This window comes from Cucurbita pepo, chromosome 9 (genome assembly GCF_057944985.1).
Source record: "Cucurbita pepo subsp. pepo isolate OVF chromosome 9, ASM5794498v1, whole genome shotgun sequence".
NCBI lineage: Eukaryota > Viridiplantae > Streptophyta > Magnoliopsida > Cucurbitales > Cucurbitaceae > Cucurbita > Cucurbita pepo.
The window spans coordinates 14,074,591-14,088,797 of NC_141806.1; the positions used below are offsets into that span (position 1 = coordinate 14,074,591).

Consider the following 14,207-nt stretch of genomic DNA (forward strand, 5'->3'; position numbering starts at 1 on the left):
TTTTATCATTTTATCTTATTTGAGTTATCCATGAGAATCAAAATGAAAACTGTAAGAAAAATATGTTTGGGCTTTAAATAGTAAATTAATAATTCCATAAATCATGTTCATGTAATTTAAGAAACTTATCTGTGAATCGTTTAATAGGTAATTCCATAATTACACAATTTCTAATAATTCGAACCAATTTCTTCAAAAAGCCACCTCGAATTTGCAAAAACTCCAATGAATTTGAGAATTGGATTAAGAAATTCTCAGAAATGTTCTTGAGAAAATGATGAACAAATACCTTAATTGGGAAGGAAATTGTAAACCCAAAATTTCTCATTGATTTTGAGAATGAGAGCTGTAGAGGCGGCCCATCGCAACCGTCGCCATTGCTTCGCTGGGATCAATTCTTCATTTAAACCGTCTATGAAACTGCAGGAAAATTGTTGAGTTCGTGTGTTTGTGGATAGTAATGAAACAAAAAGAAGGGATTCATGCGTTACAAGACTCCGTATCTGTTGGTTTCGATTACTTATACTTCCATATATTGGGGATTAAGCTCCACGCAACCGGATCCAGTGCCTGATTCCGATTCCGATACCGATTCTTCTGTGTTCTTCGTGTCGATTTCGTGTAATTCGATGGTTCAGAGTTGGTAATTTGCGAACAAATTCAAATGGCGGCGCTCTTGATTCTGACGTTCGCGTTTGGATTTGTGTTTGGGGTTGTGGCAACCGTTGCAGCGGAGGCTTATGGAGCGTTCGTCATTTTGAACAAGTTGAGCAAGAGGTCTCAGAAGGATTTGGCTAAAGTTAATGCCAAGTTAGCGCAATCCAAGCCAGATCTCCATCAATCCCTCGATTATCTTTCCCACAAACAGGTATTTTATGGTGCCCTAATCTTGGAAATGAGCGTTTGTTGTTCTAAATTCAGGTTTTCTGTGTTCTTGTTTCGCTCCAGAATTCATACCTGTCGAAATTTCATTGAAATTTCATAGTTTCTCCACTGATTAATGTTCGTTTTGGTGATTGATTTTACTATAATTCTGGATTTTGGTGCTTATTTTACTTGCATAGATTCTGTTTTGGTGCTTATGAGTAAGGAATATATTTCCATTGGTATGAGACCTTCTAATGACTCAAAGCCACGAGAGTTTATGCCCAAAGTTGACAATATCATACTATTGTGGAGAGTCGTTATTCCTCACATGATATCAGAGTCATGTCAATAGAATCCTCAAATGTCGAACATGTGTACTTTGTTCAATGACTCTAGAAAAGGAGTCGAGCCTCAATTAAGGAGATTAAGGGGGTATCAGAGTTATGCTCTTAACTTAGCTATGTCGATAGAATCCTTAAATGTTGAATAAATGGTGTATTTTGTTCGATGACTCCAGAGAAGGAGTCGAGTTCCATAGACCTCAAGGAAGGCTCTATTGTGTACTTTGTTCGAGGGGAGGATTGTTAATGTTCGTTTTGGTGATTGATTTTACTATAATTCTGGATTTTGGTGCTTATTTTACTTGCATGGATTCTGTTTTGGGCTCTCTGAAATATACATATGGGAATAACTTTGATATTAGAAGATTGCTTCCAAGTTATAGCCATAATGCTTCAATTTTAGCTAATTCTTAAGAGGAAACTATATCATCCATGGCAGTGATTTAGCTAATTCTTAAGAGGAAAATATATGATCAAGTAGGCTGGTAATATAAATGTGGTATTCATTCCTTAGGGTTCTGTTTGGATACTAGAATCGAGCGTCGTCGAAGATTTCAAAGAGAAAGCGACTAAAGAACAAAAGAAAAGGAAGGATTTCTGGGAGGTAACTCCTAGCAAAAAGTATGCAAGAATCAAGGACCATTCGTTAACGATATTGGAACCGGATGGTAAGGAGAAAACAATTCGATTAAAAGGCTGCACCATTGAAGCTGTTTCGGCGTCGGCCCTTCCTTCACGAAAATGGTAATTTTCTTCTTATTTCACTTGTTTTCAATACTTACGAAATCGATATAAAAAGTTGATTCGGTCGAGTGCTTGTAATATGTCCATAAATCCACACAAAGCACACGATATTCACGAACACATTTGGGAAATTTAGAGTAGAGAAAATGCAAGGTTTTATTGCTCGATTAGGACACTCGAGAATAAGCTTCGTGTTTCGATAACAGTGGTGAAGTCTCTAGCACGTGATGATGTTCTTGGTCAAATTTTTTGTTGGGTTAAAGACATTTCTGTTTTGTTGTTACTAATTGCTTTTTTTTTTTTGAGATGCTGAATTGAAGAAATCATCTGTTTTGATGTGATTATTGGAATTTCAGGGTGAAAAGGTTCCCTTTAAAATTGGAAAATAGAACCTCTGTGATTTATAATGAAAGTAAAACAATTTTCATTTTTCTTGAGACTTCCTGGGAGAAGGAAGCATGGTGTAAAGCCCTGCGTTTAGCGTCGTGTGTCGACAAAGAAAGACTGCGCGGGTTTGCTAAATTGCAGAAAGAGTTCCATAGTTATATCTCTTCATTAAATACTGGGTATCCTTCATTTATGAAGCCCTCTGCAGGGTACTATGTTGAAGCAATAGATAAGGACATCAAGCCTAACGCTTCGTCTTCGAAGGTTCGCCTATTTTTCAAAAAGCTGACGAAGAAGACGTCGAAGGCTGGTATAGACTACAAAGTAAATTCTTCTTCTTGTTCTTCTTGTTCTTCGTCGTCTTTGCGTGAAGAGAAAAAGTTTAGCGAGAGGTTTCATCCGAGTCCGGATTTTATTTCATCATCGGCTGGGTTAGGAAAAGGAATTCCGAAGGTGGCGAGTGCTAAAAGTTTATCTGAGGAAGTTATGGCATCACCATCAACCTTAACAAATTCAGGAAGCCAAGGTCAGGCCTCTGTTGTCTCTGATCCTGATCCCGATGACAGGCTTTGGACCGATGATGGAACGCTTTGTTGGAATTTGTTCATGTCACGATTTTTTTTTGATGCCACAAGCAATGAAAGGGTAATGAAATCCTTACATGATCGAGTTCAGGTTCGTTTCTTCCCCAAGAGAGCTTTGTTTTTTGACGTGTTGAATCAGTTGAAGTACTGTTAGAAGCATCTCGATGTTTTGCGTCGATTACTTTTATAATACTCCTCTCATTAATTTCTTTTACTGTTCGATGAATATTTGGAATTCAATCTTAAGAGAACAAGGACGGTTGGGGGACCGAGTGATACAATGCGTGAGAAATGAGACCTATTCGCTTCGGTTAGTTAGATGTTTTGTACGTTTTTAGGCCGTTTGCGAGGAAAGAAAAGGGTATCTTTTTGCGTTCGGTTGTTCTGTAGCTCGGTTGGTTTAATGAGGGAGCTATTGAAATTCCCTTGGCTTTCCCCAAATAATAAATAAACTCTTTGGTTTACTTTTGTTTGTCATGGCAGAGGTTGTTGTCTAAGATGAGGACTCCGAGCTACATTGGCGAAGTTATTTGCACCAAAGTTCGTCCGGGAAGCCTCCCGCCCAATATTAATGCTATCAGGGTTCTTCCCTTTGAACTGAATGAGGTATGGGCACTGGAGGTTGACTTCGAATACTCCGGGGGTTTTTGCTTAGATATCGAGACGAGAATTGAAGTTCATGAATTAGATCTTCAAAAAACCGCAGTAGACTCGAAACCCGATTCGAGTGATGTCGGGGAAGTCTCTTTAATTCTAGAAGATTATCTTGGAAAGCAGTTCAGTACTTCTGAAGGAACAGAACAGCATGAGGAAGGTGACTGACTAATCATTAGAAAATATCTATTTTTATTCGAGTAGTTCAAAGTTTCATACGATGTTCGGTTGTGCAGGTAGGTCAGTGAACGGTAAGAATCCCACGGCCTCATCCTCGAGCGGATCTAGGTGGAAATCTCTTATGAATTCGATCGCTAAACAGGTTTCTCAGGTTTGTAAAATCTCTGCATTTTGAGAATTAAGTAAAAGGGTATCGTTTTTGTAAGAAACCGAGCTTTCATACAAAGACGTAAAAAATGAGGCTCGAATCTAAAAGAATAATGCGTAACCGATAAACAAGAAGCCTTAGAGGAAAACGCCCCTAAGGGTATCGTATTTTTCTCATTTTGTTTTTGAATTTATAGGTGCCTATTTCCGTGGTAGTAAAGATTGTAGCTCTTCGAGGGACGCTTCGGTTACATATAAAGCCACCTCCTTCTGATCAGCTATGGTATGGTTTTACATCCATGCCTAATTTGGAGTTGCGCTTGGAATCATCGTTCGGGGACCATAAGATAACGAGTACGCACGTTTCTCAGTTCTTGATCAATCGGCTTAAGGTATGGAGATCTGTTTCCCATACTTGAGATCCTTACGCATTAGTGTAGCACAAGAACTATGGGGTGGATATGGTAACGTGTTAACTTTTGGTGTTGAGTGTGAGATCTCACTATCGCTTGGAGAGGGGAACGAAAGATTCTTATAAAGGTGTAGAAACTTTTCCCTAGCAGACACGTTTTAAAACCGTGAGGTTGATGGTGATACGTAATGGGCTAAAGCGGATATATCAGCTAGCAGTTGCCTCGGGCTGTTACAAATGATATTAGAGCCAGACACCAGAGCGGTGTGCCAGCGAGGACGTTGGGTCCCCAAAGAGGGTGAATTGTGAGATCCCACATCGGTTGGAGAGGGAACGAAACATTTCTTTATAAGGGTGTAGAACCCTCTCCCTAGCAAACACATTTAAAAACCGTGAGGCTGATGACGATACGTAACGGGCTAAAGCGGACAATATCTGCTAGCGGTGGCCTCGGGCTGTTACAAATGGTATTAAAACCAGACACCAGAGCGGTGTGCCAGCGAAGACGTTCGGCCCCCAAGGGAGGTGGATTGTGAGATCCCACATCGGTAGGAGAGGGGAACGAAGCATTCCTTATAAAGGCGTAGAAACCTCTCCTTAGCAGACACATTTTAAAACCGTGAGGTTGACAACAATACGTAACGAGCTAAAGCGGACAATATCTGCTAGTAGTGGCCTTGGGCTGTTACAAATGATATCAAAGTCAGACATAGGCTGGTGTGCCAGCGAGGGCGTTGGGCTCCCAAGGGGGTGGATTGTGAAATCCCACATCGGTTGAAGAGAGTAACGAAACATTCCTTATAAGCGTGTAGAAACCTCTCGTAAGCATATATGTTTTAAAACCGTTTTATTACATAAACTCCTGCTGATTACTGCCATTGTTATCAATTATAATTATGCAGGCAATGATCAGGGATACTTTAGTGCTCCCCAACTATGAAAGTATATACTTCCCATTCATGACGGCAGAAAAGGACGACTGGGTTCCACGGGATGCTGCACCATTCATGTGGCTTAACCATGAAAATCAAAGATCCCATCCAGTTGAACCCAAAAACAGAGCTGAAGCCAATAAAACCACCCCCACCGATCAACACGGAACCGAGCAAAGAAAACCGAAGAACATCGAATCGTCTCAGCCACACTCCGACTTGCCACAAGCATCAAAGACATCATCAAGTAAGGCACTGTACAGAAACGAAACGAAAATCCCTTTGTTAGAATACGATGAGAAAGAGCGAGATAGAGAGTGCGTCCAAGAGAACGAATCGCCCTCGAGATCTGTAAGCTTTTCGGGGCAGGAAAGAAAAGAGGGCGAAGAAGATGAGCCAAAGCCAAGGAGAATAGGAAGAAGAGCAAGAATGCGTGAAATAGGGAAGAAGATGGGGGAGAAAATAGAAGAAAAGAGCAAGAACATTGTTGAGAAGATGCGAGGACCATAAGTTTTGTTTTCAACCCTTTTCTGTATAGATACATACATACATTACATTACATTACACCTTATTATTCAGTCATGAACAACACAAAAGAAGCTTACACAACAAAGATTTTTTTATGTAATACTTGTAAAAGAACATTGTTCGAACTAATTCTTAAGTATACACCAAAAGTCGGGAAGTAGAGATGTCCATTAGGTGGGGACGGGGACGAGGACAGGGACACCTTCCTGTCTCTGTTTTGCGTCCACGACCCTGCTTCCTATTTCATCCCTCAACGGAAGACAGGGATTCATCACGAAAATATATGTGCATAAAGTTTAGCTAAGAGGGAGAAATCTCTCTCCACTCTTTCTATTCTCGATTTAAAATGGAGAGGTCTAGTTTAGCTAACAGAGAGAAAACTCTCTTCAGTTCCTTTTCATTTTCGGTTTAAACGGAGATTTTTTCCATCTCGTTTGAGGTCTAATAGGGAGAAATCTCTCTCCGTTCTCTTTCCATTCCTGGTTTAAACGTAGAGGTCTGTTCAGCTAACAGGGAGAAATCTCTCTCCGTTCCCTTTTTATTTCCGGTTTAAATGAAGATTTTTCATCTCGTTTGAGGTAGACATCATTAAATAACTTAACATGATATTCTTAGAGAGATATAAGCACTAACCATTTTAAAAGTTGAGAGACGGTAGATTGTAATCACCGCCATTTATGAACTACTTATAAAAAGGTTTTTGAAAATATATGAATGGATAAAAGGAGGAAGCTTGTAATTTAACATTTTCTTAAATACTTATTTCATATTTTGGATAACTCTTTGAAATAAATAAATAAATAAATAACATTTTTATTGTTAAAACTTCCTTGAAAATAAAATTTTAATTTATTTTTTATTTTTCTTCTCTTGAAGCTTTATTTAATTTTAGGCGCGACATTTTATCCATATTTTTAACGAGCATTTGTTTTCGCACCATTGACGACTCCGCTAAGAGGCAAGAATTTCCGACGCTGCAAATTCGACTAAGGCGGCCGGAGGACGGCCGATTGCCACACTGCACATGGTGGCGGCGTTCATCCCTTGTTGCTTGCACTTTACCCCAAAACTTGGCCATTTCAATCGTCCTTTGATCCACGCAGCGGTATGTAAAAATCACAGAGGCGCGAGGTTGAAAAGTTTTGGCGTTGCAAGGCCTCAGATACTGTCGCCTGCATTCGGAGAAGAGGATGGCCTGCGAGTCTTTGTGCTGTCCGATCTGCACACGGATTACGAGGAAAATATGAATTGGATTAACTGCTTGTCTTCGGTCAAATATAGAGACGATGTTCTTCTTGTTGCCGGAGATGTGGCGGAGACCTACAGTAATTTTGTTTCAACAATGGCTCTGTTGAAGGATAAATTTGAGCGCGTCTTCTTTGTGCCTGGGAATCACGATTTGTGGTGCCGTCGAGAGGGAGACAATTATGTAAGTTGTCAGAGGTTAGGTTTCCTTGTTCCAAAGTCTCTGTTAATTTCTTGGTTTGTACCTTTACTGGTTTGTACCTTTACTAGTTTGTTCGATTATAGATCCGTAATTCCTAACATGATATTAGAGCCATACCTAATTTAGCCATGTCAAACAAAGAAATTGCTAGCCTCGAAGGTGTAGTCAAAAGTAACTCAGGTGTCGAACAAATGGTGTTGTTCGAGGGCTCCAGAGAAAGGAGTCGAGCCTCGATTAAGGAGAGGCTGTTGAAGGGCTATATAGACCTCAGGGGAGGCTCTATGGTGTACTTTGTTCGAAGGGAGGATCGTTGAGGATGGTTGGGAGTGAGTCCCATTGACTAATTATCATAGGATTATAAGCAGGAATACTATCTCCATTGGTATGAGGCCTTTTAGAGAAGCCCATTGCAAAACCATGAGAGCTTATGCTCAAAGTGAACAATATCATACTACCGTGGAGACTATCTCCATTGGTATGAGGTCTTTCGGGGAAGCCCATTGCAAAACCACGAGAGCTTATGCTCAAAGTGAACAATATCATACTACCATGGAGACTATCTCTATTGGTAGGAGGCCTTTCAGAGAAGCCCATTGCAAAACCATAAGAGCTTATGCTCAAAGTGAACAATATCATACTACCGTGGAGACTATCTCCATTGGTATGAGGCCTTTCGGGGAAGCTCATTGCAAAACCATGAGAGCTTATGCTCAAAGTAAACAATATCATACTACCGTGGAGAGTCGTGGTTTCTAACACTAACATACTAACATCCACACACATTGTGGGTTTTAGGAGAATTATATTCTTATGTCTTCTTCTTTTCAGCTTGATTCTCTTGAGAAGATGAGCAATCTTTATGACGCGTGTAGTAGTCTTGGAGTTGATACCAATCCGGCGATCTTGAATGGATTAGGAATTGTTCCATTGTTCTCTTGGTATCACGAGGTGAGTGATTGAGTATTACTTGCTTTTTGTGCCTTTCAGTTCTAGAGGTATTGATGCTTGTTCTTGTCTGTTCTTTGATTTTCATTACTTTCAGAGCTTTGACACAGAAATGGACATAGAAGGAATCCGCATTCCATCCCTGGAGATGGTGATTCACTATCTTTTCCCCTAGTAAGAGTCTGACGATAATTTTATTGATTGAATAATTCTTCCAGTCAGTTACTTTAGTGTAGATGTTCATGTATGGTAATTTAAATGTGCTAGAGGAAGACTCTGGATTATTATTAATCCTTCTTTCTATTTCTAAATCCTTTCGATCCGTTTTTCAAATTCTTTCGGTTTTTGAAGCCATCATTCCAACATATTATCGTGAAATCCTACCAAACATTTCTTATAAGAACATGAAAACCTCTTCTTAGCAAACGTGTTTTAAAAATCTTGAGGGAAGTTTAAAAGGAAAAATCCAAAGAGAACAATATTTACTAGGGATGTTAGGATTCTTTTGTTTTTGATGTTTGAAGGATTACTTATTTCAAATTGGAAGATTTTTGTAACTTGACTTAGCTTTTTTTTTTTTTTTAATCATTTCATACCATGAATCAAATTGTTTCCTTAAAAAAAAAAAGATGATAGAAAGAAAAATACGGTTTGCTCCTATTAAGAGGTTTGAATGAGTGACGTCCCGTTTTTCAGTCAGTAAAGTGACTGACAAATAGAGGAGAGATTTCAGCACTTTTGATTCGATAATAGCCAATTAGACAGTTTGTTCTTACCGTATGTACCGTTTGTGCATTCTCTCTCTTGCCTGATATTTAAGGCTTTGTTACCTATTAAAAAAGTAGCTCACATATTTGTTTATGGGGCTGTTTTCTGGTTCTATATTTTGTTATCTTCATTCTTTTACAGGTATGTAAAGACTTCCATGCATGCAAATGGCCAGCAGATCTTTCAAATGAAGGTACTTCACTAGCATTGTTCTTTGATGCAATGAATGAAAGGAATCATTTAATGATCGAGGAGATCCAAAGGACCTGCAGTCAAATAATTACATTTTCTCACTTTGTTCCAAGGTCAGTTTCAAGGAGCACCCACACATTCTTTTCTAAATTTTGGTATCTGGCACTTCCATTAGAGATCAGGGAAATTGGAAGACCCCACTCTTTACATTATGTTCATGGCCACACTTAAAGTATTTGGAGAAAGTAAGACTATCTTCCAGGGATAAAAGGGTCTTAAAAATGTTTGATAGGGGAGCGGAACATTCTTTATAAGAATGTGGAAACCTCTCCCTCGTAGACGCTCTTTAAAAACCTTAAGGAGAAGCCCGAAAGAAAAAACTCAAAGAGGACAATATCTGCTAGCGGTGGGCTTAACTCAAATGGTATCAGAACCAGACATTGAACAGTGTGCCAGCGAGGATACTAAGCACCAAAGGAGGGTGGATACCGGGTGTGTCAGTGAGAATGTTGATCTCCAAGGGGAGGACATAGGGCGGTGTGGCAGCGGGGACGCTAGGTCTCGAAGGGAGGAGATTGTGAGATCCTACATCGATTGAAGAGGGGAATGAAACATTCTTTATAAGGGTGTGGAAACCTCTCCCTAATAGACACGCTTTAAAACCTTGAAGAGAAGTCCGAAAAGAAAAAGTCCAAAGAGGATAATATCTGCTAACGGTGAGCTTGAGCTGTTACAGTATCACTTCTTAATCACGGGAAAGCATGACTACCGATCCCTTGGATGAAGTCAAGCATCTTTTTATTTGCTACTTTTTCTATGATTTGTAGTCTGAAATACCTGCTTGTGTTCATATGCTAGAGCTATGACCAGAAAAGAGGATGCAATTTTTGCTATGATAATAAACTGATATGCCTGCTTGTGTTCATAGGTTAGAGCTATGTCCAGAAAAGAGGATGCTATTCTATCCTAAGCTCCCTAAAATCATTGGCTCGGATTATCTCGAGCATCGTATAAGATCTATACACGGGAGGAGTAAAGAAGCAATTTCAGCATGTCATGTGTTTGGCCATACCCATTTTTGCTGGGATCATACGCTTGATGGCATCAGGTAATGTAATGATAATGAAGCAATGAGTTCTCTGTTGTTTATCATAGATTGCTGAGATGTTTGTACAATTTTTTCATGGAAAATACACAGATACGTCCAGGCACCATTGGCTTATCCCAGAGAACGCAAGAGGAGGATGAATGGTGGTGAACATTGGCTTCCTTTTTGCATTTATTGCAACGGCAGGTTCGCTCATAAACTCACCCCTTGTTACTGGTCCGATTATTATGCTGCTAATGCAAGATCACCCAATAACACTCAACTTGCTCCTTGGGTTTCAAAATTCTATGGAAGAAAATGAAACAACAGTGTATTATTAATTTATTACTTTGATGAACATAAGAATTAAATGATTGATGGGTGAAAGGTCAACCTCCGCTGTTCGCTAATCCGTATGATCATAAATTTATAGGTAAGAGATTGATCATAGGTTTATAAATAAGTAAGAGTTTGATCATCTTGAGTTTATGCTCAAAATAGATAATATTATAAACAATATTATGACAATATTATACTTTGTGGAGATCCGTGGTTCCTAACATAGTATTAAAATCATACCCTTAATTTAGTCATGTAGATAGAATCTTTAACCATGTCGATAGAATCTTCAAGTGTTGAACAAAGACTGTGAGCCCATCTCGAATATTATACTTTGTGGAGATTCGTGATTCCTAACATAGTATTAAAACCATACCCTTAATTTAGCCATGTCGATAGAATCCTCAAGTGTTGAACAACCAGTGTAGTCAAAAGTGTCTAATACCTTTAATTTAGCCATGTCAATAAAATCCTCGAAGTGTTGAACAAAGACTGTGAGCCTCGACAGTGTAGTCAAAAGTGTCTAATACCCTTAATTTAGTGCTGTGAGCCTCGACAGTGTAGTCAAAAGTGTCTAATACCTTTAATTTAGCCATATCAATAAAATCCTCTAAGTGTTGAACAAAGACTGTGAGCCTACACGACAATGTAGTCAAAAGTGACTGTGAGCCTACACGACAGTGTAGTCAAAAGTGTCTAATACCCTTAATTTAGCCATAACGATAGAATCCTCAAGCCTCGAAAGTGTAATCAAAAGTGTCTAACACCCTTAATTTAGTCATGTCGATAGAATTCTCAAGTGTTGAACAAAGATTGTGAACCTCGAAAGTGTAGTCAAATTCTCAAGTGTTGAACAAAGATTGTGAACCTCGAAAGTGTAGTCAAAAGTGTCGAACAAAGGATGTACTTTGTCGACTCCAGAGAAAGAGTCAAACTTAGAGAAAGAGTCAAGTCTCGATTAAGAGAAAGAGTCAAACTTAGAGAAGTCTCGATTAAGGGAAAGTGTTCAAGGCTCGTTCGAGGGCTCCATAGGCCTCGAGGGAGGATTGTTGCGAGGGAGTCTAAACTCAAGTTTATAAGTGAGGAATTTATCTCTATGGAACCAGAAGCCATTAGAGCTTAAGAAGCCATTAGAGCTTAACAAATTCCTAACTACCTTAAGAGCTTAACAAATTCCTAACTACCTTAAGAGCTTAACAAATTCCTAACATTTAAAATGAAAAAGATGTAAGCTGGAGTACTTTTATTACATTCCTGAACATAAAAGACCAAACAGCCCTCAGCCAACAAAGGCTTCCAGTCTTTTCAAAGAGAAAAAAAAAAAAAAAAAAACCCCTACAAAATAAAATAAAAATAAAAATAAAAAACTTAGTAATCTTCCGGAGCTAAAGGCTGGTGGTGGGTATGTACAGGAGGTTCAACTGGAATCACCAAATACTCATAGACAAGTGCAGCAAGCCCACCTCCCAGCAATGGCCCAATCCAGTAGATCCAATGGTTGTCCCATCTCCAGCCCACTAACGACGGCCCAAAGGCCCGGGCCGGGTTCATACAGGCCCCATCAAAGACCCCACCCACTAGAATATTCGCCCCGACTATTAACCCGATTGCCAGTGGTGCTATTGTTTCCAAACTTCCCCTCTTCGGGTCTATTGCTGTTGCGTAGACTACGTACACCAAAGCAAATGTAAGCAATATCTCTAGTACAAATCCGTGCAGTTCTGATATGCCCGATGAAACGAAGAACCCCATTGGCCTCTGCCATTTACCCGCAAAGTAAAACAGTAAATTATAGCTAAAATTCACATTATGGTAAAAAAATGAGTGCATGTGCCTGTGTTTTTACCATGCCACCCGTTGCGAGTCTCAAGATCAGGGAAGCCACAATGGCGCCCAAGATCTGAGCTACCCAATAGAAGAATGCACGGATAAGAGATATCCTTCCTCCAAGAAGTACACCAAATGTAACAGCAGGATTCACATGCCCACCGGAGACGTTGATACTCGCCGCTACGGCCGAGAACAGCGCAAATGCATGTGCTATTGCTATTACTACTAAATCCGACGCCCCCCGGCCCGTGTCGCCTCCCCTTCGACCGTAACCGTGGTCATGGCTGTAACCATAACCACCACGACCGTAGCTTCCATAGTCTGCTGGCTTGAAAATTTTATCTGCAAACCAAAACCAAGATCTAATGATCCATCTGTTGAGGATGGTTGAGAGTGAATTTAGAGAATGATTATGGGTTTATAAGTCAGGAATACTGTCTTCATTGATATGAGACCAAAACAAAGCCACTAAAACTTAAGATCAAAGTGGACAATATTATAATAGAGGGTTGTGATTCTGAACAGATCCAATGGGTCATGAAAGCATGCATGCATGTACTTAGAATTTAAAAGGTGATCGTACCGAGAGCGAGGACGGAGCCTTCTCCGGCAAAGACAAAGATGAAAGTGGAAAGGAACTCAGCCAAGGTGGCTCTAACGGAGTCGGGGTGGGTGGCCTCATCGGCCCGTCCAACGGCATATCGTCTCGGCGGCATGGCAGCAGCGGCGGCGGCGGCGATGGCAAAAACAGCTCAAAACGAACCACCAACTCTTCCTTTTGCTCAGAGAATCCAACCAGAAGCGTTTGAAATTCGATGCTTTTAACGGTGGCTGAGAAGCGAAGGACCGAGGGATTTAAAATGGGGAAAATGGGGTTTGAGAAAGAGGGTGGGACACGTGTTGAGATGACGTGGCTTTGGGGCGACACGTTATGATATGTGTAAGCTCTTCAATTTCGACGCCAAGCAGTGTCTTGTCTCCATAGCTTTGGATTTGTTTGAGAGTTTTTGGAGGTGTTCTGTTTTGGACGAAGATACTGACAGACCTTGTTTTGATATCGCTGAGGCCCATCTCCTTTCCGTCCAAGCCATACCCCTTCGCCCCGGGTTATATTTAACACGTAAGATGTAAGTTGATCCGATAGTGGTCTGTATTGGGTTGAAAGATTTTTTCGACCTAACCCAAAAGTTTGGGTTGGTTGGATGAGTAAACCGAACTTTTATAGGATATTTTAAATTGGTTGGATTGGAACTTTTATTAGGGGTGTATACCAAAAAAAAAAATTAAAAAAGGTACTAATGAAATTTTAAAAAAAATTAAAAGCTTTAAAATATTTTTGAAATAAATAATAACAATTTTCATACTTAATTATATATTTTATATTTTTTTTAAAAAAAGTTGAAGGATTATCAAAATATTTAAAAGTTAATTGATAGTTTTTTTTTTACAAAGTATAAAGTTTAGAATAATTTTATTAATTTAGTATGGAATAACAAAATAAAAAAGGAAGTAAAAGAAAAAAGAAAAGAAACCCTAAACCCCTTTCATCTCCCTCGCTCTCACGTGCTCCCCTTCGTCTTTCCCGCCGGCTCCTCCTCCATTTAAGCATCTCAGAGTCTTTGCCGCCGCCTACGCCGTCGTCCTTCGTCTTTTCATGCCACCGTATTAAGTTATTTTTAAAAAAATATATATATAAGGAACTAAAAAAAATAATAAAAGAAAATACGCACCTGACTGGCGTCGAACTCGGGCGTGAGGAATCTTAGGCAGGCCGAAGAACCACTCTGGCAAACCTATTGATAGAGAAACAATTTTATTTTTTA

At 39.6% G+C, this 14,207-nt stretch overlaps 3 protein-coding genes across 4 annotated transcripts; 2 read left to right on the plus strand and 1 right to left on the minus strand.

Moving 5' to 3' along the window:
• The first annotated feature begins 150 nt into the window (after window positions 1-150).
• On the plus strand, window positions 151-5,905 carry LOC111802383 (uncharacterized). Its single transcript, XM_023686727.2, has 7 exons — window positions 151-868; window positions 1,723-1,952; window positions 2,309-3,014; window positions 3,407-3,737; window positions 3,814-3,908; window positions 4,102-4,296; window positions 5,219-5,905. The coding sequence occupies exons 1-7, from the start codon at window positions 665-667 to the stop codon at window positions 5,756-5,758; spliced, it is 2,301 nt and encodes a 766-aa protein (XP_023542495.2). The 5' UTR covers window positions 151-664; the 3' UTR covers window positions 5,759-5,905.
• Window positions 5,906-6,681: 776 nt separating this feature from the next.
• Window positions 6,682-13,515, plus strand: LOC111802384 (uncharacterized). 2 transcript variants are annotated; one of them, XM_023686729.2, is made up of 7 exons: window positions 6,683-7,205; window positions 8,052-8,171; window positions 8,266-8,319; window positions 9,078-9,241; window positions 10,057-10,236; window positions 10,327-10,422; window positions 12,910-13,515. In XM_023686729.2, exons 1-7 carry the CDS (start codon window positions 6,801-6,803, stop codon window positions 12,923-12,925), a joined length of 1,035 nt encoding a protein of 344 aa, XP_023542497.2. In that variant the 5' UTR covers window positions 6,683-6,800; the 3' UTR covers window positions 12,926-13,515. The 2 variants fall into 2 exon arrangements, with proteins under 2 accessions (XP_023542496.2, XP_023542497.2); XM_023686728.2 differs by lacking the exon at window positions 12,910-13,515 and having other exon boundaries at window positions 6,682-7,205; window positions 10,327-10,625.
• LOC111802386 (putative aquaporin TIP3-2) lies at window positions 11,863-13,105 on the minus strand. Its single transcript, XM_023686730.2, has 3 exons — window positions 12,968-13,105; window positions 12,401-12,726; window positions 11,863-12,312 (listed from the first exon to the last, which is right to left on the minus strand). The coding sequence occupies exons 1-3, from the start codon at window positions 13,098-13,100 to the stop codon at window positions 11,923-11,925; spliced, it is 849 nt and encodes a 282-aa protein (XP_023542498.1). The 5' UTR covers window positions 13,101-13,105; the 3' UTR covers window positions 11,863-11,922.
• Window positions 13,516-14,207: the final 692 nt, after the last annotated feature.